Here is a 26,711-nt window from a genome sequence, read left to right as displayed (position 1 = left end):
AGTGTGGCTTTTTGTCTGGATCCCCAAGAGGATGTGTTCCCTAGCGCTCTTCCCACCCCCTCCGCCTCCAGGAGACATCACACTTTATGAATTTAATAATGCCCTGGTTTCTGGCCGCAGCTATGAGAAGCTTCCACTTTCTTTCCAAGGACAGGTAAGCAACAGTTTTCAGTCACAGGAAGAAACTAATGTTAGGTTAGTTTCTAGCTACCGGTAGTACTTGAGTCATTTTGCCTATCTGTCAAAAGGCTTCCATAACTACTAATTGAATATGCTGCTTGTCACATAAATGTGAAGCCAGAAAAGGAGCAGTCTGCCAGAGGAAATTATTGAAAAGAATACTGGTGGGCATATTTAGTAAACAAATATGGGCAACTCCCTATTTACACAGGGGTTACGTTCCAGGTCATGGCGTGTGTCGGTGGAGTGCATGTAAGCCTCTTCTGCCCTCTTCTTGTGCTGAACATGGTGTGTGGATCCGTGGTTATGCATACATCAAACATGAACAAGATGGGAGTTGCCTGTATCATGTGCTCAATACTTAAAATAGGAGTAAAAGTTATGCTGCACACCTGAATTCTGTGACCTATATATCTTATGCAGATTTGCACACATTTATTTTCACAATTCAGTCTATTTCTGCTAATCATAAGGGAGTCCAAAGTTCTATGCAGCACATAAAGCTTCACACATTTAATAAGAAAAGTCTTACATAAACCCAGTTTCTGACTATTTTTGATAGATAGATACCTACTTTACTTTATTGTCATTGTACATAGTACAACGAAATTGAATGCCACCCCATATTTACAGCCACATATACGCATTTATACATTTACAACCACACATACACATACATACCATCCATCACGACTCCCCAAAGATCATATCATTTGGTTACAGCATTTAAAATAGTTATAGTTTTTTAGTCTATTCGTTCTTGATTTAATTGTTCTGTATCTCTTGCCCGAAGGCAACCGTGCAAACAGACTATATCCAGGATGAGATGAATCCTGTAAAATGTTGTTTGCTTTTTTGAGACAACGGGAGCTATATTGTTCGTCCAAAGATGGGAGAGGATGACCGATAATCTTTTGGGCTGTGGTTGTGACCTTCTGGAGCATTTAACTGTGCAACTGGCAAACCAAGCACAGATACAGTATGGAAGAATGCTCTCTATGCTGCCTCGATAGAAGGACACCAGCAGTCTCTCACTCAGATTGTTCTTCTTTAAAAGTCTGAGGAAATAAAGTCTCTGCTGTGCCTTCTTTATTTAACTATGTGTTGCCTGCACATTTTCCAGTGCATCAGTCAGCTTGAAGGACTAGAACTGTGCTCCTCTTCTCCCAAAAAGTGCGGGATTTTACCTATTCTGAATTCTGTACCCATGAATTCCAGTTCCTGCATCTGTGGACTGCAGTGCAAACAAAACTTGCTTTGGTTGATTCTCTTTCCTTGCTTTGTTTGTTTGTTTGTTCAAGCATTCCCCACCCCCCACCTTTTCACTTACTATTGATTGTCTCGGTTGGCTGTACAGCTAGAAGACTTGCCTGTCCTGACCATCCCCAAAGAAACTCTGAAAGCTCACAGTCGACAGGAACACAGCACTAAGCCTGCCTTCATCCATCACCGTGAGTCACTATGGAAGAGGTGCATCAATGCCTGGTGAGTATGGGCCAAATTTGATCTGACCTGGGTGTTAAAACATAGATTTGCCCCAGTCGCATAGTAAAAGGGATGAGCTGGGAGGCTGGGGAGGGGGGAAGAACCCATTCTCAACAGCAGATGGGGCACAGAGGGGAAGAATGCAAAGTCCTCCTTCCTTCTGCTCACTGATTGCCTCCCGACAGCTTATCATGCAAAGCTTTCTCATTTAGGCAAGTACGGTGCTGCTATCAGAGCACCACTGAGGAGAAAGCACCTTTGAAGAGCAAGGTCAGACTATAGGGAGATAACTGGTCCTTGGGAGGAAAGTTTTGCACTCCTTACATGCACACCTCCTTTTTCTATTAAATGTCATATTTGCCCATTAGTAGCTTGCACAATGAAAATAACATTTGCACAGTGCTGCCTCCCCCCATCGATGTGCAGGTAAAGGTAAAGGGACAGTTAAGTCCAGTCGCGAACGACTCTGGGGTTGCGGCGCTCATCTCGCTTTACTGGCCGAGGGAACCGACACTTGTCCACAGACAGCTTCCGGGTCATGACTAAGCCGCTTCTGGTAAAACCAGAGCGCATGGAAACGCCGTTTACCTTCCCGCTGGAGCGGTACCTATTTATCTACTTGCACTTTGACATGCTTTCGAACTGCTAGGTTGGCAGGAGCTGGGACCGAGCAACAGGAGCTCACCCTGTTGCGGGGATTCGAACCGCCGACCTTCCGATTGGCAAGCCCTAGGCTCAGTGGTTTAGACCACAGCGCCACCCGCGTCCCATTGATGCGCCCCCCGTTGATGTGCAGGAGATTTCACAAAACGCTCTGCTCCTAGGCGTGACATCGGAATTGCTGGAGTGCTTGAAGAGCTTGCCTATGCAGAGGAGGAGAGTGACTTGGAGCAGGAGATGGATGAGCTGCCTTGGACAGATTCTGCAAAGGAACTAGGTAGCTTTCAATACAGTTGTACATATTGAACCCATTCCCCACCTTAAACCAGGTACAGGGGACTTGAGGACTCCAGATTTTATTGGACTCCAACTCCCATCAACCTCGAACATTGGCCATGCTGACTGGGGCTGATGGATGCCGTGATGCAACAACAGAGGGAGGGCCACAGGCTCCCCACCCCTGCCTTAAACTCACTGCACAGATGCTTCAATGTCACGCTGTCTTTTTCTTTGGGGCTGCTTTTAATCCCCCCACCCCGTCTGGGGTACAGGATTAAGATCCATTGTTTGCCTAATCCTGTTTTGAGGCTCCACACTGCTTTGACAAATGGCTCAAATTTCTTCCACCATCTCCTTCCTTGCCTTTGCAGCTCTCCGATGGATGAAAGCAGGATCCCGCTACACATTAGCACTCTGCTGTTGGGTCTCCTCTCTCCATGGCTCCTTCTTTCCCCATTTGTCGGTGAGGCTTCTGCAAAGTAGGCCTGAGCAGGACTGAAGAACATTGGCAGTCAGTGGATAATCTAATGGTCCACACTGGGAGCAGGGCTGTGGGGGAGGGGAGGGGAGGGGAGGACAGTCATGGCAACTGAACACTTAATTGCATGGTTTCCCCTCCCCCTTTTTCTAGAAGGAATCTTATTCCCCATCCCATTCACATGTTGGGCACCCACCAGTTCCATTGAAACTGTGTTCAACACATAGCTTGCTTCAGATCCAGATTTAAAGCTGGGTCACATCATGAGCGACTGCTGTTAGAAGTACTAAATTTTTCTGTCTATCCTTTCCTCCAAAGCTGCAAAGTGAAGACATGATAGCACAGTTCTCCCAGGCTGTGGATTGGTAAGTTATCTCTCTCCCCCCACCCCACCCCGTGTGTGTGTGTGTGTGTGTGTGTGTGTGTGTGTGCATGTATGTGTACACTTCTTGGCATGCATGTAAGGTTTTGAGCAGTTTCCTATCTACATAGGTGCTAGGCAGGGGACAGAAATTTTTCGCTGGCTTTAACTGACTGTCCAAAAAACCAGTTGCCAGACCTTATGCTACATCTCAAATTCAGTTCTAGGTGGAAATCGCCTTTCAGCTCTTAGTTTAGAGCTGTGGGGGTGCAGAAAACAAGCCCCCCTCCAACAGCTCAGAGGCTTGCTCTGCCCCTGTACAGAAGGGGCACTGGGATTATCCCTCGGCTGTAAAGGCAAGCTCCCTCCTCTAGCTTGGAGCTGGAGATGGCTCAGCTTCCTCTGCCTCTTCCCTCCAAGCTCCAAGTACCCAGCGGGTGTAGAGGAAAGCTCTGCTTCATATTTGATCTGAAGCAAGGAGGCAGTGGTACATTTGTTTCTGTACCTACTAGTGAGATTGAACCTTGGATCTAGGCACTAAAACTGTGCAGTATAGGTATGAATGGCTTATTCCTGAGCGGTCCCTGCAGGATGATCTGCACCCATACAAACATGCATTGGCCTTTTTCCGACTCATATATTCACTAGATTTATGAATCTGGAATAACTACCACTGATTGCCTAATGCTCCCTTACCCTCTCCTGTCTTCACCCTCCAGGGCAGGCTGCTCAATCCGAGCTTTCGCCTGGCATCCTCACACCAGCAAGTTTGCTGTGGCCCTGCTGGATGACTCCATCCGTGTTTACAACGCAAACAGGTGAGGGGGTTGGGGTTTTCCTGCCCGCACCTGAGCAACCAAGTTTCTGTTAGGATTGGCGGGGCCCCATCTATCTATCTGCTCACAGGCAACTCAGAACAAAGCATGGAGCTTGCATGCCAGAATCTCTCTGGCAGCGTGCAGCAGCAGCAGCAGCAGCAGTGCAACCTAGCATAATGGTTTGCAAATTTGTCATCTCAGGGCAAGGAAAATAACTGAGTTAAATACAAATAAGAGTAATCTTTTTTTTTTATAAACCCAATAAGTGAGTTGAGCCTCGAAAAGGAATACAGGCGCCGCCTCCCCTATTTACATGGGGGTTATGTTCTGGGCCCCTGCACACATAAGTGAAAATCACGTAAGTGGGGAGCACCCTTTAAACATCCTCTTTGCAGCTCTCTCTTCAATCCATACAAAAAATACTGTATTCACAACTAGAATTGAAGCTCAGGGGCCGGCAAAAGGCTGCAGGACACACAGGAAAGCTGCTGCTGAGCTAACTCTCACATCAGCTGTCATGCGGGGAGGTTGGGCAGCATAAACAAAGCCCCCCTGCACCTCTGGTCTCTTCAGGGCTTCCTCCACCCTCATGGACGTCCTCTTTGGGCTCAGGAGAGGGTCTCCTCATGAGCCATGAGGACACTCCAGCTCTCTCCTGCCATTTCCATGTTTGAATTGAATTATGTAATTATTTCCCAGCCTATAATAGGTTGGCAGACCTCAGTGCTGACATGGGACTAAGCTGGCCAAGGGTGTTAGGGACAAATACAAGTTAAAATTCCCAGAGGAGTGTAATCTGCCATAAGGGTGCTCTGGCCTCAGTCTTGCACAAAATAGATATATTTTAATTAATCCAGTGACCTCATGGTCTTGGATGCGTTCTGAACTTTACAATGCAAGAGCGCATACACCAGATCTCCTGTCAGTTAAGCATAACTTACCAATGTTAAGTGCTCCTGAGTGTGCACTCTTTAGAAAATAAGAAGTCTCTTGCTGACTGGGTCAAAGCCAGATTGAACTAGTCCGGCATTCTTTCCAAGGATCCTAGCAACCTGCAGGTGCTAATTAAATCCCCCTCCAGGAACAGACTGCAGGGACTTCTGCACCATCTTTTGCCCGTGCCCTCTGTAGAACTCAGCACCATTGGCCGTAGCACCGTTGGCCATTGTAAACAAGGGGCTAAAAGTAGCTGTCACGGCTGTGCTAAGTGGCATAGAGGATGAGCAGAGGTCAGGTCCACCCTGTGAACCAGCAAAACGCTGTGGCCAAAAGTATTGGGCTTGAATGTGACTTCAGAATCCTTGGCTATGAAGATCACAGGGTGGCCATGGGCCAATCAGAGCTGCCAGTCCTTGTTCTGATATGGCCCATGGCTATCCCCTTAAGCTGGAAAGTTTCTGGTTCAGTTTCTTCTGTGGTTCCCTCTTCCCTGCTTCTCTTCTGCAGCGCCACCATCCCGATCCTAAAGCATCGCTTGCAGAGGAACGTGGCATCAGTGGCATGGAAGCCGCTGTGCGCATCTATCCTTGCCGTGGCATGCCACAGCTGTGTTCTGGTTTGGCATCTGGACCCCACTTCGCTTTCCACCAGGTAACCAGCCACTTGCTGCAGGGCCTGTCTGAAGTTTGACTGGCCCGGTGGCTGCTTGTCGCCACTTCCTGAGCTGTAAGGAAACACTCAGCAAAGGGGTAGGAGAACCCCCTGAGGCCTTCATATGTTGCTTCACTGCAACTCGCAGCATCCCTAATCATCAGCAATGCTGGCTGGGGCTGATGGGAGCTGGGAGTCAGCAATGGGAGAGCCCCCACAGTTTCCCCCATTCCTGACTTAGCAGGTTTCAGGTGCTTGAGATCGTCAGGGATTCCTTTCTCACCCTGGGTTCTTTCTTTAAAGGCTATCCTGTTGTTGTTAATTTGTATAGTGCCCTATACCCAAAGGTCTCAGGGTGGTCCACAGCATAAAATCACAATTTTAAAACACAAAATACATAATAGAAACAAAAACAGAAAGAACCCAATAATTCTCCACCTCCCAAACACATTTTAAAAGGGCATCAGATGTCAATCAGTCAAATGCCTGGTTAAAGAGGAACGCTTTTGCTTGATGCCTAAAGGTGTATATATAATGAAGGTGCCACGCAAACCTCACTGGGGAGAGCATTCCACAAATGGAGATCCACTGCAGAAAAGGCGTGTTCTCGTGTTGCCACTCTCTGGACCTCTCATGGAGGAGCCACAGAAGATGCCAAGTAGCTGATCTTCCCCCTTCCACAATCTTTATCCACCTGTTTTTCCACATTTTTCAGAAAACTGTACCTCTCTTAAGCCCTGCCCCCGGCAATCCAATCTGATAAAATAATAATAATAATAATAATAATAATAATAATAATAATAATAATAATAATAATAATTTGTTTGTTTGTTTGTTTGTTTGTACCCTGCCCATCTGGCTGGGTCTCCCCAGCCACTCTGGGCGGCTTCCAACCAATATTAAAATACATGGTGCAAGCAAATCAGTACTCAATGGTTCTTTTGCTCCCCTTGTGGGATAGACACTTTGCTGAAGGTTGGATCAGGATGGATGCTGATACCTCTCTATCTGGCCCTTGATTATGACCCCCATCCCAGACCTCAGCTCTCAGTGACCCTGCTGTGTGCCCTCCACTAGTGGTTCTTCCTGGCTGGAATGTACCCCTAAATGCTCATAATAGCTCTTGCTTGCCTGGATAAGGATGGGAGCATTTTTGCTCTGACTGCACCCACCACTGTTATGTGGCCCCCGGAAGGTTGTCCACAAGAGACCATGGTCATCAGGGTGCAAAAGGTTTCCCAGCCCCAGCTTTTGATGTTCATCTCCGCCTTCTCTGGCTCCTGTTATTTCACTAGGCAGTGTGCATGTTGCCGATTTCTATAGCTGCATATGCAATGAAAGCAAGCATTCTCAGGATAATGGACTGCACAACAGCTGTAATCTCAGACGCGCAGAATATAAATAGCCATTCCTTTAACTGCTTCTTTGTTTGCATTCATCCTGCCTGTGGAGGAATGATATTGTCTCCCTCTTCTGTCCCCCAACAGGCCTTCATCTGGCTGTGCCCAGGTACTCAGCCACCCTGGTCACAGCCCCGTCACCAGCCTGGCCTGGGCACCCAGTGGAGGGTTGCTCCTCTCAGCCTCACCTGTTGATACTGCCATGCTTGTGAGTAGGGCAGTTCATTTATTTACCAGATGTGTTACTTGCCTGCTCCCACAGCCTTTTAGATGATGCACAAATGAAATGTTAATAGTGATCCAATGTAACAGTATACCCGTTGTTCAGTAGAAGCAACACACTGAGCCAGGCAACTAATACCTCAATAGCAGAGAAGGAATCACCATCAGTTCACAGGGGGAAAGCAATATAAGAAATACTGTAATAAAGCAGTTTAAACAACTTGGGAGAAAAGATAAGTCCTTTCATGGCATGGAAACAACATTAATGCAGGTGCCAGGAGGGCCTTTTTGGGGAAAGAGTATTCATCAGTTGGGACCACTACTAAGAAGACTCACTCCTTCCTTCATTGCCACCCTTTGCACCTCAGAAAGCCCTTGGAGGCACAGGTGGGAAGAGACTTTCTACGAGCTACTGGTGTCCTTAACCACATAGGGTTGTATAGGCTAACAACAGCATCTCCAGAAATTAATGTGGAGCCAGTGCACCCAGTCCCTGTTGACAATCTAGCCACCATATTTGTGCCACGGGCAATTTCTGCCTTTATGATGCAGGAGGGAGACCACAAAAGCAGTGGTGGTCATAATGTAAAGCTGTGGCCATGCAATGACATCATGTGCCCGTAGCTCCACAACCACAGGAAAAGGATGAGAGATAACTGGGCATCGGCTATGGAAGCAGAAGGGCTTCCAAGCTATCGAAGGAAAGAGGGTATGAGAACTTTTTTCCTGCAGATATGCATGTTGTCAAAGCTAGACAGAACATAAAATTGCAATACTGCTAAGAGCGATGGTTGTGGTGCTCCTCTCTGATTCTCAGCTGCCTGCTGGAGAAGGCGCTACTCCTTCCAAAACAACTTCCTCTGTTTGACCTTGTTCCCTTTAGGTGTGGGATGTATCAACAGAAAACTGCATCCAGTTGCAGTGGTTTGGAGGAGGTGGGGTCACATACCTGGCTTGGTCTCCCGACGGCAGCAAAGTATTAGCAGCCACACCTTCAGCAGTCTTCAGGTGAGTAGAGAGGGCCTGGAAGCCAGCAGTATGGGATCAACCCCGAGAGAGGTTAAAGTAAATGAGGCACACTGCCCCACCAGTCTCAGTCTGCCCTCAGCCATCCCCCTGTGTAGTGTGTAGTGGTTAAGAGTGGTAGACTCGTAATCTGGTGAACCGGGTTCGCGTCTCCGCTCCTCCACATGCAGCTGCTGGGTGACCTTGGGCTAGTCACACTTCTCTGAAGTCTCTCAGCCCCACTCACCTCACAGAGTGTTTGTTGTGGGGGAGGAAGGGAAAGGAGAATGTTAGCCGCTTAGAGACTCCTTCGGGTAGTGATAAAGCGGGATATCAAATCCAAACTCTTCTTCTTCTGCCTGCCAGCTTCCTCCTCCTTCATCTCAGAGTTGCCCTTGTAGAATTGAGCAGAGAGGATGGGAACAGAACCGGAACTGGTTAGCTCCTCCTGCCATTGGCTCTAGCACCACCTACTGTTGGCCTCCCTGCTTTCCGACCCCACCAATCCCAGTGGTCAGCAGCCACCATTGATCAGCCCTCTGCGTCTTGTCTAGCGCTGGACCATGGCGGCAGTTTAAAGTGGAGAAGCATTCGTTGCCACAGTTCCCCCTTGAGCGTTTCCTTATACTGAATTGCACTCAAAAGTAACTCTGCTTCTTTCTGCCCCCTCATGCTTCTCTTTGCAGGGTATGGGAAGTTCAGATGTGGACTTGTGAGAAATGGCCAACTATCAAAGGTCCTTGCCGGGTAAGTCAGGGATACAGCCTGGGGGAATACATTGACAAAAGCAACCAGAAGCCCAGGCCCTCTTATTTTTCTGTTGCTTTCTCTTTCAGAGCCTGTGGCCCTGCAGATGTTGCTGGACTACAACTCCCATCAGCATGCGCAATGTTCAGGGCTGTTGCGAGTTGTAGTTGAGCAACATCTGCAGGGTTACATGTCCCTTTCGCTGTTAGAATAATCTATAAAGTAGGCTATTATTTGCTGTGGAAACAGAAAGCAGAAAGTTATTACAATATGAAAGTAGCTTGTGCCCAGTGAGTTTGTGGCTTTGCTGAGATTCCCCCCACCCCATATTTAGGCCTCCTAGGTGTGGATCCATTTATTACATGCTTGACCACATGGGTTTTCTTCCAAGCCCTACTTAGAGCAACCTGACTCACCCAAGCCTCACTCTGACTCCCCTCGGTTTTTATGAGTCAGCCTCTGAAATATCCGTGGCTACAAAAGTCCTGACTAGGTCCCGTTTGCCGAATGTGGCATTTCCCACCTTAAAAGTCATGTTATGCGTTTAGCACAGGATTTTTACACCCTCCTTGACCCTTGCCTAAGTTAAAAGTGTGTCTCTTTATGTGTCTTCCCCCAAAGACTGGCTGTTGGAGTCCGGATGGCAGCCGCTTGCTCTTCACGGTCCAGGGGGAATCGGTGATATATTCTTTGTCTTTCCTGGAATATAGCAGTGAGTAACTTGTAACTTGAGCGGCTTGTAACTAGTAAAGCTGTGTGGATTCTGCAAATGCGGAAAATGGGTTATAAGCCCACCACTCTGCATCTTCCTGTCTTGTCTCAATAGGTTTCTAACTTATAAGCCAGGGTTTCCCAAACTTGAGCCTCCAGTTGGTTTTGGACTACAATTCCCATCATCCTTGACTGCTGGGTCCTGCTTGCTAGGGATGATGGGAGTTGTAGTCTAAAATCAGCTGGAGACCAAAGTTTGGGAAACCTTGCTATAAGCCAGGGGTCGGAAACCTAAGGCCCATGGGCCGGTAGCGGCCCACGAGTCTTGTCTAACTGGCCCATGGCGACCCCTGCCGCTGCCTGTTCTTACCGGCGTGGCACGGTGCAGCGTGAGGACCGACTTCCAGGTTGATGGCACCTGTGCTCATGCACACGGGTGCTCCTCCAACCCGGAAGAGCGCATGTGCGCACACGCTCCGGCCCATCCTCCGATGGACAGAGCGTTGACCGGCCCATCCTCGGATAAGGTTGCCGACCTCTGCTATAAGCACTACAGGGGGAGGCTTTGAAATCCTGTCTTGGGCAGGGACCTTTGCCCCCTGGCAGCCTCCAATTCTGTGCTATCTAGCATCTCGTTTGTGGGCTGTCCTTCACCTAAGGACCTTGAGTTAGCCTATGTGGTGTCTGCTTCATCCTCACAAAACCTGTGAGGTGTGGGAGGCTGAGAGAGAGATGATTTTGTTTGTAAGGCTACCCAGTAAACTCTGTGGCCGGTCGGGGGTTGGATACAGGCATTTATCTTCTCTCAAAGTTGCTTGCAGATGTAATGCTCTCCCTACCTAGTACTTACCACAAATACACCACCCTTTAATTTCAGACCTTTTTTTTTTTTGGTACTCTGACCTACCGCACACAATTGTTTATCGTCCTGTGTATACCAGCACTTTCCTCTATTTAAAAGCTTCCTCCTGGCTCCCCTCCACCTCCCACTCCCAACTACTACTAGGGGAGAGACTTTAGCTGAATGAAGGAGCACATACAATACCTGGCCACCTCTGTAAGCAGTGGCGTAGCTAGCTGGTCGGGTGCCTGGGGCAGCGTGCGTGCCCTGCGCCTGGGGTGGGGCGAGCTGTGGCAGGGAACACTGCACGGAGCCTTGCCACCGCCCACCCCTCAGCTGTAGGGCAGCAGCCTGAAGGAGAGGTGGCAGGCAGGCGCAAGCCCCACAATGTGGCGCCCAGTGCCCCCCCCCCCCAGCTATGCCTCTGTTTGGAACTTTTGTGTGTCTGTGTTTTAACGGCTCAGGTAGCAGCTGCTGGGGAAGAGCATCCTCTTGCCTGAGACCCTGGAGAGCAGCTGCCAGTCATGTTTCATTATTTATTGAATTCCTGCTCTAATTTTCATTCAAGTGAATCCCAAAGGTGCTTACAAGCAGAAAGTTACTATAATGTGAAAGAACACAATAGCAGAACACCTCAAATGCAACGTAAATCGTATAGAATCATTCACGAATCACCAGTGAAACAATTGCAATCTGTAAAACGCTGTTCATAGAATCATGGAATCGTAGAGTTGGCGGGGGACCCCAAGAGTCATCTAGTCCAACCCCCTGCAATGCAGGAATCTGACAGATGGCCATCCAACCTCTGCTTAAAAACCTCCAAGGAAGGAAAGTCATCCACCTCTCAGGGAGTCTGTTCCACTTCTGAACAGCTCTTACTGTCAGGAAATTTTTCCTAGTGTTTTGTCAGAAACTCCTTTCTTGTAACTTGAAGCCATTGGTTCGAGTCCTACCCTCCAGAGCAGGAGAAGACAAGCATGGGACAGCCCTTGAGATACTTGAAGATGGCTATCATATCTCCTCTTTTCCAGGCTAAACAAAACCAACTCCTTCAAGCGCTCCTCATAAGGCTTAGTTTCCAGACCCTTGATCACCTTGGTCGCTCTCCTCTGCACACGTTACACCTTGTCGATAAAGCAAATAAGCTAAACATTAAGGAAGAGTCCTATTACAGGTGAAACTCGAAAAATTAGAATATGGTGGAAAGGTTCATTTCTTTCAGTAATTCAACTTAAAAGGTGAAACTAATATATGAGATAGACTCATGACATGCAAAACGAGATATGTCAAGCCTTTATTTGTTATAATTGTGATGATTATGGCGCACAGCTGATGAGAACCCCAAATTAACAATTTCAACTTGGGGGTTTTCATCAGCTGTACGCCATAATCATCACAATTATAACAAACAAAAGGCTTGACATATCTCACTTTGCATGTCATGAGTCTATCTCATATATTAAACTCCAGTAGCTAATGAAAACAATTGCTTACATAAATGGACTTTTCCACGATATTCTAATTTTTTGAGTTTCTCCTGTATATGATTAACAAATCAATACAGCATTTATAATCTATAAAACAATATTAACATCATCTAAAAAATAGCAACCCAAAAGTAAACTAAGCCCTGTTAAGTTCATACACACACTTTCCACACCCCTATGACTCATAATATTTCACACTTTCACTGATTAAAATACACATAATGCCTGTGGCAGCAACTCCCATCTGAAGGTTCCTCAGGCTGGAGGTGGGGGCAGTAAAGGTGAAACCAACCACCCCCTGATGGCAAACAGAGTCTCCCCTCCCAGTTCTTCCTCTGGAAACAGCTTTCTTATGAAAGCTCCTAGGGCAAGGCAGGTGGGAAAAGCCATTACCTGCTGGCCAATACAGACTCTCCTTCCCGCAGGTGGACAATACTGGATTAGAGGAACAAATAGTTTTATTTCCTATAAGGCAGGAGTGGAAAACCTTTCTCAGCCTGGGGGTCACATTCCTTGCTGAGGGCTGCATATCAGTGGTGGGTGGAGCCAGAGCAACAAACATGATTATTAACTTTGCACAGTCAGCTAGTGTCTGCTTACACACCCCTCCATCCAGGCAAATGAGAGGCTTTATCAGAGTGACACATCTCAGCCATGCAAAAGCACTCAGGGTGCGAAGAAGAGCCAATGAGGGGTTTGGTCTGGGGATAGGTCCAAGGGCTAGGTAGAGAGGCCCTGTGGGGCTGCATTTCCCCCAGGCTTCAGGTTCGCCATACCTGCTGTAAGGAAATGCCCTATGTTCTTCCTCCTTCTGTTGTTTTGTTTCCCTCGGAACGACTTTATCCATCCTCTTCTCAGGTGAACAGCAAGGGCAGGTTGGTGGGTCGAAAACAGCTTCCATCGTGGCTGATCTGTCGGAAACCACTTTTGAGACCCTGTATGGAGAGGAGAGGTGAGAGAAAGGGACAAAAATATGTCACATACTAACTGAGTGTTAGTTGGTGCAAGATTCTAGCCCTTTAAGGCTGCTAAGATAGGATTCAGAACGTGGATGATGTTGTGTGAAATCTCAGAAAGGGAATGGGGTTGGGGTCTTCCTGAGCAGGAAGTCTTACATTGCATTCCCTTCATCATTAGGAGCAGAAGCAGAGAGACTGGGGCTGTGTTGTTTTCAGAGTGTTCACTCCACCCCAACACTTGATTATTTATTAGATGTTCTAAAAATCCATGCTTTTATTATGCTGAAAATGCATGAGTGTTTGCTTATCTTGCTGGATTCTGATTCTGCCGGTCACATGCAATAGGAGGGACAAAAAGGTATATGCTGTCGTTTTGAAGCCTTACCAGACCCTCACTACAGGGGACTCCGCTATTCCCATCCAACTTGTGAATTTTGCCAGACATTGCTTATAGTCTAGAAAGTGAAGCTCCTCTGTTAGCTTTCCTATTGGGTGCTGTGTGTTGTTTAAGTAATCTTGTTATATTTATAGTATAGAAATGTTTTTTTTGTATGTTGCTATATTTTAGTTTTGCAATGTTATTGTGAAATTATTTTTGTAGTGTTTGTTCGAAATGCCCTGTTTCTTTGTTGTAAGCCGCTATGAGCACAATTTTTTCCGGTGGAAAAGTGGCATACAAATAAAATGAATGAATGAAAGTGTATCTGTGTAGTCTGGGAGAGCTGGAAACCTGCCTTTTAAAAAACAATAATAGAAACAAAAGTAACAAGTTCTTAAGTTTTATACCCACTGCTGAATATACACACGAGCCACGGAATGAATACAGGCTTCAGCATTTTGATTATTTTCTTGTTTATCTTAAAAAACCCATCTTAATAATCAGGGTAAAGGTAAAGGGACCCCTGGCCATTAGGTGCAGTCGTGTCCGACTCTGGGGTTGCGGCACTCATCTCGCGTTACTGTCCAAGGGAGCCGGCGTACAGCTTCCGGGTCATGTGGCCAGCATGACTAAGCCGCTTCTGGCAATCCAGAGCAGCGCACGGAAACGCCATTTACCTTCCCGCCGAAGCGGTACCTATTTATCTACTTGCACTTTGACGTGCTTTCGAACTGCTAGGTGGGCAGGAGCTGGGACCGAGCAAGGGGAGCTCACCCCTTCACGGGGATTTGAACCGCTGACCTTCTGATCAGCAAGCCCTAGGCTCTGTGGTTTAACCTAGAGCGCCACCCATGTCCCTTAATAGTCATTGTATGAATATGCAAAAGTCGTTCTTCCCCTTCCCATGTTATCCTCACAATAGCCCTGTGAGGTAGGCTAGGGAGGTAGTAACTGGCCCAAGGTCATCCGGTGGTCTCCCAGGCCTAGTAATTGACAAATACTGTACCACACTGTTGTATAAATACTATACCACTCCCCCCCACCAAGGACCATCATTCCACATCCTGATTGTGATCCCCAACTCTTCCCTTGGCTAGAGTATGGCTGTCTCACCTTGAGTGTTTCTCTATTGGCCTTTCACTTTGTATTCTTGTGTTCCAGGATTGGAGGGGAGGTTCTTTCCATGGTCTGGGACCCAAGTGGCGAGAGGCTTGCAGTTGTCATCAGGGGTAAAGACCTCTACAGTCGAAACCTTTGACAAAATAGGGAGAGCTGGGGTGGCTGGGTGTGTTTCTCACAATAAGCCAGTACATACCGTTACAGCCTGAATATAAGCCACACTCCCTCCCCCCCAAATTCCGACCATGAAAAGTTAAAGTGCGGCTTAAATTCGCAACCTTAAAAATGGGCTTTTACGATATCGCTGTAGGATTTTCTTCTACATCTGCCATTTGCGGGTGTGAGTGCCTGTGGAATTTTAAGGGAGCTGCTTACATTCGGGTATTCTCTCCCCCCCCCCCCAATTTTAAAGTTGTGACTTATTTGCAGGTGCGGCTTATATTTGGGCCAATACGGTAATTTTTATTCCAAATCAGAACATGTTTTTTGGGGGGACCCCTTCCACCCAAGCCGAATAAAGCATTGCTTCTTACTTTTTGGAGCAACAGATATGCACACTCAGGCACCTTATGCAGATGCATTTAGTCAAGTGGAAAATGCCTCCTTTTTGTTCTTTTCAAATGCACGCAAGTAGTGGCTGACACTTTTCCAAGTTGCTCTTTGTGTATGTGTTTCAATGGACAAAGGATACATACGCACATACTTCTCACTTGTAAGTTTCTAGTCCTCATGGTTTGGTTTTTGTTGCACTTGCGTGGCTCTCCTTGTCCTACCCCCTTTCTTACCCTGTGAGGTAAAAGAGACCGAGAATGAATGGCAAGCCTAAGGTAGGGTTGCCATATTTCCAAAGGTAAAATTCCTGACACCCCCAAACCAGGGTGTCCATCCCTACCTTGCTCCCAAAAGGAAAATGAGAACCAGCCCCATTTTTCACCCTGTCCGGTTGTCCCACGCGTAAGCTTAAGAGCACGAAATGGCTTGTGTTTGGTAGTGCTTAAAATAACTCTTCTCTAATCTGTATTTTAAAGCAGTGTTTTTCAACCACTGTTCCGCGGCACACTAGTGTGCCGCGAGATGTTGCCTGGTGTGCCGTGGGAAAAACGTCCCGGCCGTTGTTGTTGCCTTCCTTCAGCCAATCAGGGTCAGCCCGCGTTTGTACACAGAGCCGAAAACAGACACCCGCCTTGCCCCAGCAGCGCCGAGGCTACACTGCACTGCACGGCCCTGGACGCGGCAGCCGCGCCGGCCGCCTCAAAAGCACCTCCCTCCCTCCTTCGCCCTCCCGCCGGCCAATCATCAGCGCCCTCCGGCCTGCCGGAGTTCCCCGCCTCCTCAGCCGTCGGCGTGGCCCTGAAGGGGTCCTGCGCGCCATGCGCGCCTTGTCGCAAGTGGGGTTCCGAGGCCAATGTAGGCGCGCGCATCTTAGAAGCGGGAGGGGGGGTGGAAAGAGCGGGCCGCAAGCCGCCGCCACGGTTCGTCAGCCCGTCTCCGACTACAGCTCCCGGGGTGCACCGTGGCCAGACCTGCTCTGCCCCCTCCGCGGACAAAACACCGTCGCTTGGAAGAGCGGGGGGGGGGACTTCAAGTCCCAACAAGCAGCACGGCCAAGCGCGCGACCCGTGAATCGGCGTATTCTGGAAAAGCGGGCTGAAAACATTCCACCTTCCTTCCGCCACCTGTTCCCGCATAGCCTGCTGGGATTTGTAGTTCTGTGGGGGGGGAAAGAGATATTGTGCTGCTTCAGGAACAGGTGCGAGAAAAGACTTGCTGCGTTTCCAAGGCTTGCTTAATGCGGTGGTGTTTAATCAAGGGAAGCAGATCCGGCTTTAAAGTTCGCGCGGCTGGCGGCTGTGCCTTAAGTTCCCTTGTCCGCTGGGGAATGCCAGGAAAAGTGTCGCGTCTCCATGTTTTCCTGCCTACCAATCAACTGCCGCCCCCGCAAAAAAAAAACCAACCAAACAAGCCAATCCTCGTGATATTTACTTAAAAGTTTACTTAAAAGTTTCCCGACTGCAATTCTAAATGCACTTACCTTGGCGCGAGTTCCATTGTAGGCAAGTACAGGATGGCACTGTGATGCTTGGTTTTTTGTTTTTGTTTTAAACTACCTAGGTTCGTTTTAAGCCCACCCCTTTAAAAAATAAATAAACCAAGAAGCTAGAAAACAAATGGATTTGTTTAATAGTGGTGCCCGCTCATCGGTTTCACGAAAACTGAAAAGTCCCTTTGCAGCCTGAGTTTCATTTGGATGAGAGAGCAGAGTACTGTACTGAAGATGTCTGGTGCTTTTGTAGTATTTTCTGTATTGGAGCCTAATAATAATAATAATAATAATAAATTCTATATTATTATTATTATTATGATGATGATGATGTATACGCCGCCCATCTGCCTGGGTTTTCCCAGCCACTCTGGGCGGTTCCCAACAAAATATTAAAAACATGCTAAAATGTCAAACATTAAAAACTTCCTTAAATAGGGCTGCCTTCAGATGTCTTCTAAAAGTCAGATACCGGTAGTTGTTTATTTCCTTGACATCTGATGGGAGAGCGTTCCACAGGGTGGAAGCCACTGCCGAGAAGGCCCTCTGCCTATATCATGTCAGGATGTCTCAGGAGCTTCTCCACTCATGTCTTTGTCACAAAAAGTCACTCAGGTACAAGACTAGAGTCCCTTAGACCTTACTTGGGGCTGGACTATATTTTGAAAAAAATATGAACAAATTCCTATGCCCCACAAATAACCCAGAGATGCATTTTAAATAAAAGGACAGGTTCCAATTCTGTAAAAACACGCTGATTCCTGGACCATCCGCGGGCAGCATTTAGAAGGTGATTGGGCCACATCCGGCCCCCGGGTCTTAGTTTGGGGACCCCTGCTCTTAAGTCCAAGATTATAAAATACTTTCTTTGTGTTTCTATTCAAGAGAATTACTTTATATATAGTCAATATAGGCACAAAGTTAATTTTTTTAACATTTTCTAATGGTGGTGTGCCTCGTGATTTTTTTCATGAAACAAGTGTGCCTTTGCCCAAAAAAGGTTGAAAAACACTGTTTTAAAGCATTCTGTGATCCTCTCTAAGGCTGGGGCTTCAGAGAAAGAGAGGCTGCACCTTGGTTCAAAATTCTGAAAATGGGACTCCAAATTCTAAAGCAGGCAGTTTTTTTCTGTGAGCCCTGAATCTTTTGAAAGAGCACGGGAGGGACAATAGCAGTTAGCACCAGTTTGCGAGCACACAGGCTCCTTCCTTGTGGCTTCATATTTGATGGAAAAGACTTGTTTCAACAGGAAAGAGCCCTGCTTCATACCCTCCTTGAGTTTTTGTCACCTGGCTAGAATGTGTCTGCCTGCCCTCTTAATGCCATTTGCTTCACTGGGTGGTGGGTGGCAAGAGGTTTGTGAGTGTATGTCGAAACCAGCATACAGTGGTACCTTGGTTGTCGAACGGCTTGGCTCCTGAACGCCGCAAACCCCGAAGCGAGTGTTCCCGTTTGTGGATGTTTTTCAGAAGCCAAATGTCCAACGCAGCTTCCGCGGCTTCCGATTGAGTGCAGGAAGCTCCTGCAGCCATTCGGAAGCGACGCCTTGGTTTTTGCTGTATCCACTTTTGCCTTTGGCTCCTCCCATTGCTGACATGGTGCTCCTTGGAAGATTGTCTACAAGGGCACACGGCCCTCAGTCTGTAAAAAGGGCTGCCACCCTTGTTGTGAAAGATAAACATAGCATGATGTTGGGTGTACTTCCATCTCTGCAATCTGAGCCCAGCCCATTATCCAGATGTTCTAGAAGCCTCGACAGAGAAACCAAGGCTACCGAACCCCTACCCACCTAGTATCCTGCCCTCAGCAGTCTTTGTAGATTGCATTGACAGTACTTTTTTAAAAAGCCTATCATCATGGCCTTAAAGGCCACAGACCTAAAACAGTAGGCTCTGCCAGATTTCTGCCCATAAATTCTACATGTTGCTCTGTTCCCTCACCTTTTTCTGTTTTCTTTTGGCAGGAAATCGTGATGCTCCCGACTGCAGGGTCATCATTGCCGTGTTTCGCACCCGCAACAGCCCTGTGTTTGAGCTCTTGCCGTGGTTTGTATTGACATGTGCTTTGGTTTTCTGGTTGCTCTTAAACTGGAAACGGAATCCATGAGCCCCACGTCATTCCAGCCTTTGTGCTGCTGTAGGTGTCAAAATGTTAGAAAAGTGCCTTATAACCTGGTCAGAGTATATGATGTTCTAGATCCTTTTGTCTATTTGTAACTGGCTGTAGCTCCCCAAGAGGTTGGTCAGAAAGCAGATTTTTGCACCTGCTACCTGCTCCCTTCTTTTAACTGGAGATGCCTGGGACCGAACCTGGGACTTTCTGGATACGGAGCAGATAATTATTATCATTATCATTATCATTATTATTTCATTTCTATTCCGCTTTATATTTTTAGGGGGGAAATCTCAAAGCGGTTCACAACCTACATTAAGACATAAAATACAAAATCCTCAATAAAACACCACTGGAGAAAGTAAAATATAAAGTATGCATTCAAAGCAACAAAATTTTATGTTTTAAAATTTTAGGAAACTAAAATTTTATCTTAAAGATTTTTTTTTTTTAAAGCATTACAAAGAATGTGAGTGAGAGCAGAGTTAACAAAAAAGTTTTTATCTTAAACATTTCAAAAGAAAACATGCTTTCTTAGATACCAAATCCCACATTTAAAACAGCACACTTAGCAAGATAATAATATGCTGCACCATTAACCTCAGACTTTCTGCAGCGTTTCCGTGCGTTCTGGGCCCGTTTTTGTGATGTCAAATGAGCTAATCACAAAACACTTCCTGCTCTGAAAGTGCTGTATATAGACTACTCTGCATGTAAGAATAAAACTGATCAAAGCTCCGTACCAAAAGTCTGTGGTTAGTATAAACTTTGCAGATGATGTAAAATTGCAGGTGCCATCTGAGTTTGCTTAATTTGGGGGAAAGGCAGTGTACTGCCCTGAAATTGCTCAAGCGCTGGTAATCTGTACCACCCATCACCTTCTTCTGTTTCTGCTTGTGAGATTTCCCCAGGCACTACTGCCCTTATGCTTTTAAGCTTCTCCGCCATAGCATTTTAAGCTGATGGGTTAATATTGTTTAATTTAAAAGCTGTTTCTGATTGAGCCTTATATTTGTTTTAAAAAGCTTGGCTTAGAAGGACTCCTCTTCTAGAATAGTTCATATATATATATATATATATATATATATATATATATATATATACGCAAGTGTCTCTGCGTCCAGTCCCTGTGTCTCTGGGTTTGCGCTACTGAGCATGTGCCCCAGGGACACAGGGATTGGATGGAGAGACATCGGGCCAGGAGCAGCGGCGGCAGTTGAAGCGGGGCCGTTGAAATGGAACGCCGGCGCTCCAGAAGAGAGGGGAGGTCGAGGAGGAAGGCCACGCTGCCGCTCCCGCCGCTACAACGAGAGCCACTTGCTGCTGACCCACTCCTGCCGCGTTGGCCTGCATGGCGCTGCTGCTGTTGCTGCCGCCGCTGGCTCTGACGGGGTTGGCAGCAGGGGGGCGAGCCCAGCGGAGAGCGAGGGGGATGGGGAAGAGGTGAGGCCTGCTCTGCCCGCGGAAGCCCCGGGCTCTCCTGCTCCCTCTGCCCACACGAGCCCACTGCCATGGAGACTGGCACAACGCGCCGTCTCCCTCCGCCAGACACAAACGTGTTGGCTCGGGCGGGAGAGGGAGGAGCGGGGAGGGCGTGGGGGAGACACCACGGCAAGGGAAAGAGTCCGCCCGCGGTCACGCGCGACGTCCGTGGAGGGCTGGCGCGTGCATTTAGGCCAACTAGAGCGGCGAAATACAGGGGGCGCCTCCGCCCTCCAGCCTCGCCGGCAGCGCCCTCCGGCTGCTGGGCGGAGCGCAACAGCGTGAGTTGGCCGGCTGCGCTGCGCCCTCCGGCTGCCCAGCGGAGCGTGGGAGTGCGGGTTGGCTAGCCACGCTGCGCCCTCCGGCTCCCTGGTGGAGCGCAAGCTGGCTGCGCCGCGTCGTGCCCTCCAACTGCCGGCAGAGCGCGGGCCGGCGGAGAGGCCAGGCCAGGCGGCAGGAGCACTGGCAGCAAGTCAGCAGCCCCGCAGCGGAGGCGCCTCTTGCGCCGGGAACCCTGGACGGAGGTGGGCAAGGCGCGCGCAGCAGGCGGGGGCGGGGCTGGCAAGCAGCGGCTTCTCCGCTAAAGCGGAGAAACCGCTTCTTGCCTCTCCTCCACCCCCTGACCTCCCACTAAAGCAGGCTTTGGCAGGGGGTGGGGCGCCAGCCCCCTCCACATATGTTCTAGCGCCTGTTATTTTAACGGGCTGAAACCACTAGTATATATATAGATATATATATATGTAAATCATCTTAACAAACAGAAGATACTTCTTCTATTCTCTTATTACTGGATTTAAAACTCATCAGATTTATTCCCTTGAGACTACTTTGCAATCGAGCGACAGCCCTAACTTATTTCAAATATTTATAGTTCGCCTATTCATAACTCAAGGTGGTTCACAAGCAGTGTCTAAAAATAGTTTAGAAGAACCTTTGAAGCATGTGCCATAAAGCAAAACCTATATTTGTCAGCACAAAAACAACAGTGATGAATTAACCTCTTAATCAAACCCCCAACCTATTTGCGTTGCAGCCTTTTCTGAACGCCAGGGCAGAAGTTCTAATAGGAATACTGAAGAGGGAATGTTTTCACTTCTAGTAAATGCTACTGATCTCACTTCCCACCCTAAAATAGCACTGGAGACGTGTGGGGTGCGGGAAAGGACAGTGCACGCATAGAAAAATCAGAAGCTGGGTTCTTGAGGATTATTGTTTACATATTTATTCTGCACCGATCCAAATGGACGAATGATCACAGCTTGATTAATGCCCATTTAATGTAATTGTAATTTTGAGCTTCAGTGTATTTATTTCACAACATTTATGTACCACTTAATTGTAATTACCGTATTTTTCCGTGTGCCCCCATGTATAAGACGACCCCTGTTTTTTGAGCACAAAATCAAAAAATTAATAATTGCAACATTCCGTGTATAAGACGACCCCCGATTTTAAACTTTAAAAAATTGGGGGGGGGGGGGGATATAGTCTTATACACAGAAAAATACAGTAAACCTCAAAGCAGTTTGCAGAACAAATGAAACAATGCAATTATCAGTTTAAAAAGAACCAGTTAAAAACAAATACTTGAAACATTCAGAAACAATGAAAATCAACAGTAACAATAGACTCAACCTCCTTTACATGTGTGGATAGGCTTGCCTAAACAAATGTTTTCAGCAAAACATCTTGTTTTGGTGTTTTAATCTTAGATGAGACATATTTTAAACCCTCACCTGTATGCTAGTCACTAAAACTCAGTGCATGTTTTTCTTAATTTGGGGGGGGGGGCGGGGGACAGATGCTTTGCCTGAGAATTGATAAGTAGTCAAGGTGAAGGATGTTGCATTTGGTTTGCTTTGGTGCTTTAAAATGTCCCACTTAACTGCGTGCTGTTCTGCACCCCAGAAGCGAATGCCCTCCTTAGCACAATAGGAGGTAAGAGACTGGCAAGCACAGTTTCTCCACTGTTGCTGGTGGTGACAATACTGCCGAAAAGATTCTCCCCATCACAACTGCTTCCCCCTGTGATGCCTGCCCCTTTCTTTGCACGTGCCCCAGAAATGCAGCACCTGCCAGCTCTCTGATGCCTTTGAGAAAGCAGTAGTATTAGGGTTATACCACCAGTACACATGGTATTTTATAGGGCTAATGTAAGCAAAAGGACCCAGGTGGCGCTGTGGGTTAAACCGCAGAGTCTAGGGCTTGCTGATCAGAAGGTCGGCGGTTCGAATCCCTGCCACGGGGTGAGCTCCCGTTGCTCGGTCCCAGCTCCTGCCCACCTAGCAGTTCGAAAGCACGTCAAAGTGCAAGTAGATAAATAGGGACCGCTCCAGCGGGAAGGTCAACGGTGTTTCCGTGTGCTGCTCTGGTTCGCCAGAAGCGGCTTTGTCATGCTGGCCACATGACCTGGAATCTGTCTGCAGACAAACGCCGGCTCCCTCGGCCTATAGAGCGAGATGAGCACTGCAACCCCAGAGTCGGACACGACTGGACCTGATGGTCAGGGGTCCCTTTACCTTTACCTTTTAAGCAAAAGGTTCTATGGCTCTCCCTTAAGAGCAGGCATAGGCAAACTCGGCCCTCCAGATGTTTTGGGACTACAACTCCCATCATCCCTAGCTAACAGGACCAATGGTCAGGGATGGTGGGAGTTGTAGTCTCAAAACATCTGGAGGGCTGAGTTTGCCTATGCCTGCTTAAGGGTAGATTCATAAAAGCATCATGGTCTGAATCCGCTTTCGCCAACCTGGTGCCCTCCAGATGTTGCGGACTGTCATTCTCATCAGACCTGCTGGCATAGGAGTTGTAGTCCAACGCAACCTTCTTTCGGTTAATCTGAATGCTTAAAATAAATAAACCTAAGGAGGAAAGGGGAAAGAGAAGAAGGCTAAAGGCTTAAGCCCAGTGGCCTTGTGGGAGTTTAAGGCTGTGCTCTGAGAGGCAGTTTCAGACATAAGACAGCATCAAGGGCCAATGGGCTGTTTTTGGTCCTAAGACTACTTTTTGTGTGCCTGTATTGGAGCCTAGGCCTGCAGCATCCCATCAGAACAGCCTATGAGTGTCCCTTGTAATAATGGTGTCTGTATCTCTCTTTCCCCCACCCCTCCTTTCTTCAGTGGTTTCTTACAGGGAGAAGATGGCGCTCAGCCACAACTCGTTGCTTTCCACCCTTGCTTTAAGAAGGGAGCTCTTCTGACAGTGGTAAGCGTTCAGCCTTCGCCGAGATTTTGAGGAGCATCTGCTGTAGCCTGTGGGAATGCTAATAATAAGGGCTTGTTGTTGCCCCAGATAGGAGCTGCTGGAATGACTTCTGTCTTGGCTAAGCAGCGCCTAGAGGGGGCTATGGACTAGTAGGAGAAAGGGATAACAGTAACTAACGCATGTTGGTATGAGGCATTAATTGGAGGACTCAACATGCTCTGGAGTCAAACAGAGGGCACCATAGCGCACCTGAGCTATGCAGTAATGGTGGCCTAGTTCCTGTTATCAGCTCAAGGGTTTTTCCTTGGTGAAAAAGCGGAATAATCCATTTTACTCACATTCGGGTTATTACCAGTTGCAGGATGCATTTTGCTACCAGTAACCTTATTTAGGGTTGGTCAGAATGTTCACGGGCTGTGAAATGCGTCCTGTCTTGTTTGCTTTAAGGATTCTGGAATCATTGTTGAGCACGTACTTTTGTGATTTTTGGCACACTGTGTGTCTGGAGGGCAGAGTTCAGTTGGGGTCTGGCCCGGTGTCTTGCGCACCACTCAGGTTTGTGTATACTCGTATGATTCTGTCCTGGACTCGGCGCAGAATTCAACAACCCACAAATCTCAAGCTTTTTAAATTGAGCTCCTAGCCCTTGAGACTCTTTTCCCCCAACCTCCGAGAGCCTGACACATATGTACGTCCCTCTTAAGTGCTGGAAAGGTTTAGACTGTGGAGAGTATAAATTGCCCACTTTTAAAGGTGCTCAATCCCTGTGCTTCTCGTGAGCTGATTTGGGCATACTGCTTTAATGGAGGAAGTTAAGGTCAGAGGAGCAACTTAACTCAGAGATGCGAGAAACCACTCCTTTTTGAGAATGGGTCACTCTGTTGCATCGCTTCATAAGATATGACTGAATAAACCAATATCTGGATTTCACTGAAGCTGACTGGAAGGAGGCAGTCCCAGAGCGCCACTTCACACACAGACAACAGTGGCAGCTGGTTGGATGTTCTGGGGCTTCCTTATTTATTTATTTTTTGTTACCTGCCAGGAGTTTTCTTACAACATGCTAGCTTGCCCAGGGCAAAGTTTGAGAACTGCCGCTTGGGAGCACAGGAGAAGAGTGTGTCCAATGCCATTTCAGAGGCCAGGTCCAGGGGGGGGGGGGCTTTTTCCAGCCATGAGAAGCAGATGAAATGATGCAACGTATAGCAAGCAAATATGCCAAGTTTTGTAATATCTATAGGTGACGGAACCCACCTTTTCTTGGAACAAGATTCCTAGTTCAGGGGCGTGTATATGCAGTGGTCCTGCTAAAGGGCCCTCCGTGTTCCATCCCACCATAGGATCCCCTCTTGTTGAGGGCCAAACTGAGAAGCCTGGAAGGTCAGGGCAGGATATGCAAAAGGCGATCTTCTGCTCCTACTTCATTTATTTAATTTCTTCTCTCTCTCTTCTCAGTGCTGGTCAACAGGAAAGGTCAGCCACATCCCCTTCTTCTTTGTGGTTGCCCAGTTTCCGTCTTTCAGCCCTGGGCAGAGTCCCCTCATGCCCTTGGGCAGTAGAAGCAGTACCCGGGAGCAGCCACTGTTTTCTGAACTCTAAGGGTCAACATACTGGGCTTTCTCCCTGCCAGCATGTGCACCTTCAGAACATTGGAGATACCTGACACACGGTGAAGGCTGCTTCTGCGCGAGTCCAACTTTGGAGAGCGCCGTCTTCTCTCTGTCAGTTGCAGTTGAGGCGTCTATTAGTAGGCTATCCACAAGCAGCCTTTGAAGCCAGAAGAACGTCTGCCAGAGATGGACCACTTTGTAGTGTTCGCATTTGAGACAGAAAATAAAAAACAACAAAGGGTGAATGTTTTATTCCTTCAGCGTTTCCAAGCAGAAGCATTCTTGGAGCTTTTACGTAATCAGCTTCAGAGGGCATCGTATCTCGGAAATTATCCCAAGTCAACATCCTCCATCCGCACAAGCAGCAGTTCCTGGATATTTCAATTATTTCTGCTTCCTCCCCAGCGAGGATCCTTTTCACAGTTGTGCTGCTTATGGATCTGCCAATTTTGCATCCCTTTCCACTGTTTGCATGCTGGGATGAAAGAGGTGTGAGGGCGGCCAGGAGACGTGACGTTTGGCAGGGCCATGGCCAAGTGACACAGCATATGCTTTTGCATGCAGAAGGTCCCAAGTTCTGTGCTTGGCAGTTCCAGGTAGGCCTGGGAGTGTCCTATGTCTGAAACCTCGGAGAGCCACTGGCAGTCAGTGTTGTAGGCAGTACTGAGCTGAACTGAACAATGCTATTTTCATGAAAGGGGGAAACATATAATGAGAGATCAAGGAGCCGTAGCTCAGTCGTGGAGCATCTGCTTTGTATGCAGAAGATCCTAGACTCAATCCCTGGGATCTCTGGGTAGGGGGTGACCCCAGAAGACATCTTGCCAGTTGGTGTAAACAGTACTGAGCTCTGTGTGGCCCAGAGGCCTGATTGTATAAAGGCAACTTTCCCTTCCAGTGTGGTGTAGTGGTTAAGAGCGGTAGACTCGTAATCTGGGGAACCGGGTTCGTGTCTCCACTCCTCCACATTCAGCTGCTGGGTGAGCTTGGGCTAGTCACACTTCTCTGAAGTCTCTCAGCCCCACTCACCTCACAGAGTGTTTGTCGGGGAGGAAGGGAAAGGAGAATGTTAGCCGCTTTGAGACTCCTTCGGGTAGTGAAAAGCAGGATATCAAATCCAAACTCTTCTTCTTCTTCCAGTGTATTTTCTTAGGGGCAATACAGAAGTAAAACTGTTGCACTTGTATCCTGCGCATGGTGGAGCATATATGTGCCTCGATCCCGGTATCGTGTGCACCTGTCAAAACATCTAAGCAATTGTGTGCACAGCTGTAAAGTGTCTGGGGGCTTTTGAGAGTTATAAAATTATGGTGTTGAAAGACATCTCTCCCAGCCCCCTTTTTCAGCAGGTAGTTTTTAGTACCAATGTTAAGATGACAGCACCTGCTGAAATCCCCCCTTTTGCCACCTCATCCATCATCCTGTGCATTTGTTTTTAAAAGTCTCTCGTTTTCAGCAATAGCCGACTCCTTAGTGTGTGTGTGGGGGGGGGGGGGGTTGCAGCCTTTATCAGTTGCCCCTGCCTGATGTTGAATCTGACC

The 26,711-nt window shown here is 47.7% G+C and overlaps 1 protein-coding gene across 2 annotated transcripts; it reads left to right on the top strand.

Annotated features, from left to right (window-relative positions):
- AAAS (aladin WD repeat nucleoporin) lies at positions 1-25,415 on the top strand. 2 transcript variants are annotated; one of them, XM_033138482.1, is made up of 16 exons: positions 1-154; positions 1,538-1,665; positions 2,490-2,602; positions 2,976-3,067; positions 3,401-3,447; positions 4,163-4,261; positions 5,708-5,851; positions 7,339-7,459; positions 8,357-8,481; positions 9,165-9,225; positions 9,847-9,937; positions 13,123-13,216; positions 14,764-14,831; positions 18,726-18,807; positions 23,476-23,560; positions 25,016-25,415. In XM_033138482.1, exons 1-16 carry the CDS (start codon positions 32-34, stop codon positions 25,157-25,159), a joined length of 1,617 nt encoding a protein of 538 aa, XP_032994373.1. In that variant the 5' UTR covers positions 1-31; the 3' UTR covers positions 25,160-25,415. The 2 variants fall into 2 exon arrangements, with proteins under 2 accessions (XP_032994373.1, XP_032994372.1); XM_033138481.1 differs by lacking the exons at positions 13,123-13,216; positions 14,764-14,831 and having other exon boundaries at positions 9-154.
- The last annotated feature ends 1,296 nt before the right edge of the window (positions 25,416-26,711 follow it).

Source organism: Lacerta agilis, chromosome 2 (genome assembly GCF_009819535.1).
Source record: "Lacerta agilis isolate rLacAgi1 chromosome 2, rLacAgi1.pri, whole genome shotgun sequence".
Taxonomy (NCBI): domain Eukaryota; kingdom Metazoa; phylum Chordata; class Lepidosauria; order Squamata; family Lacertidae; genus Lacerta; species Lacerta agilis.
The sequence above is the reverse complement of the archived record's forward strand: the minus strand, read 5'-3'. Positions and strand labels throughout refer to the sequence as shown.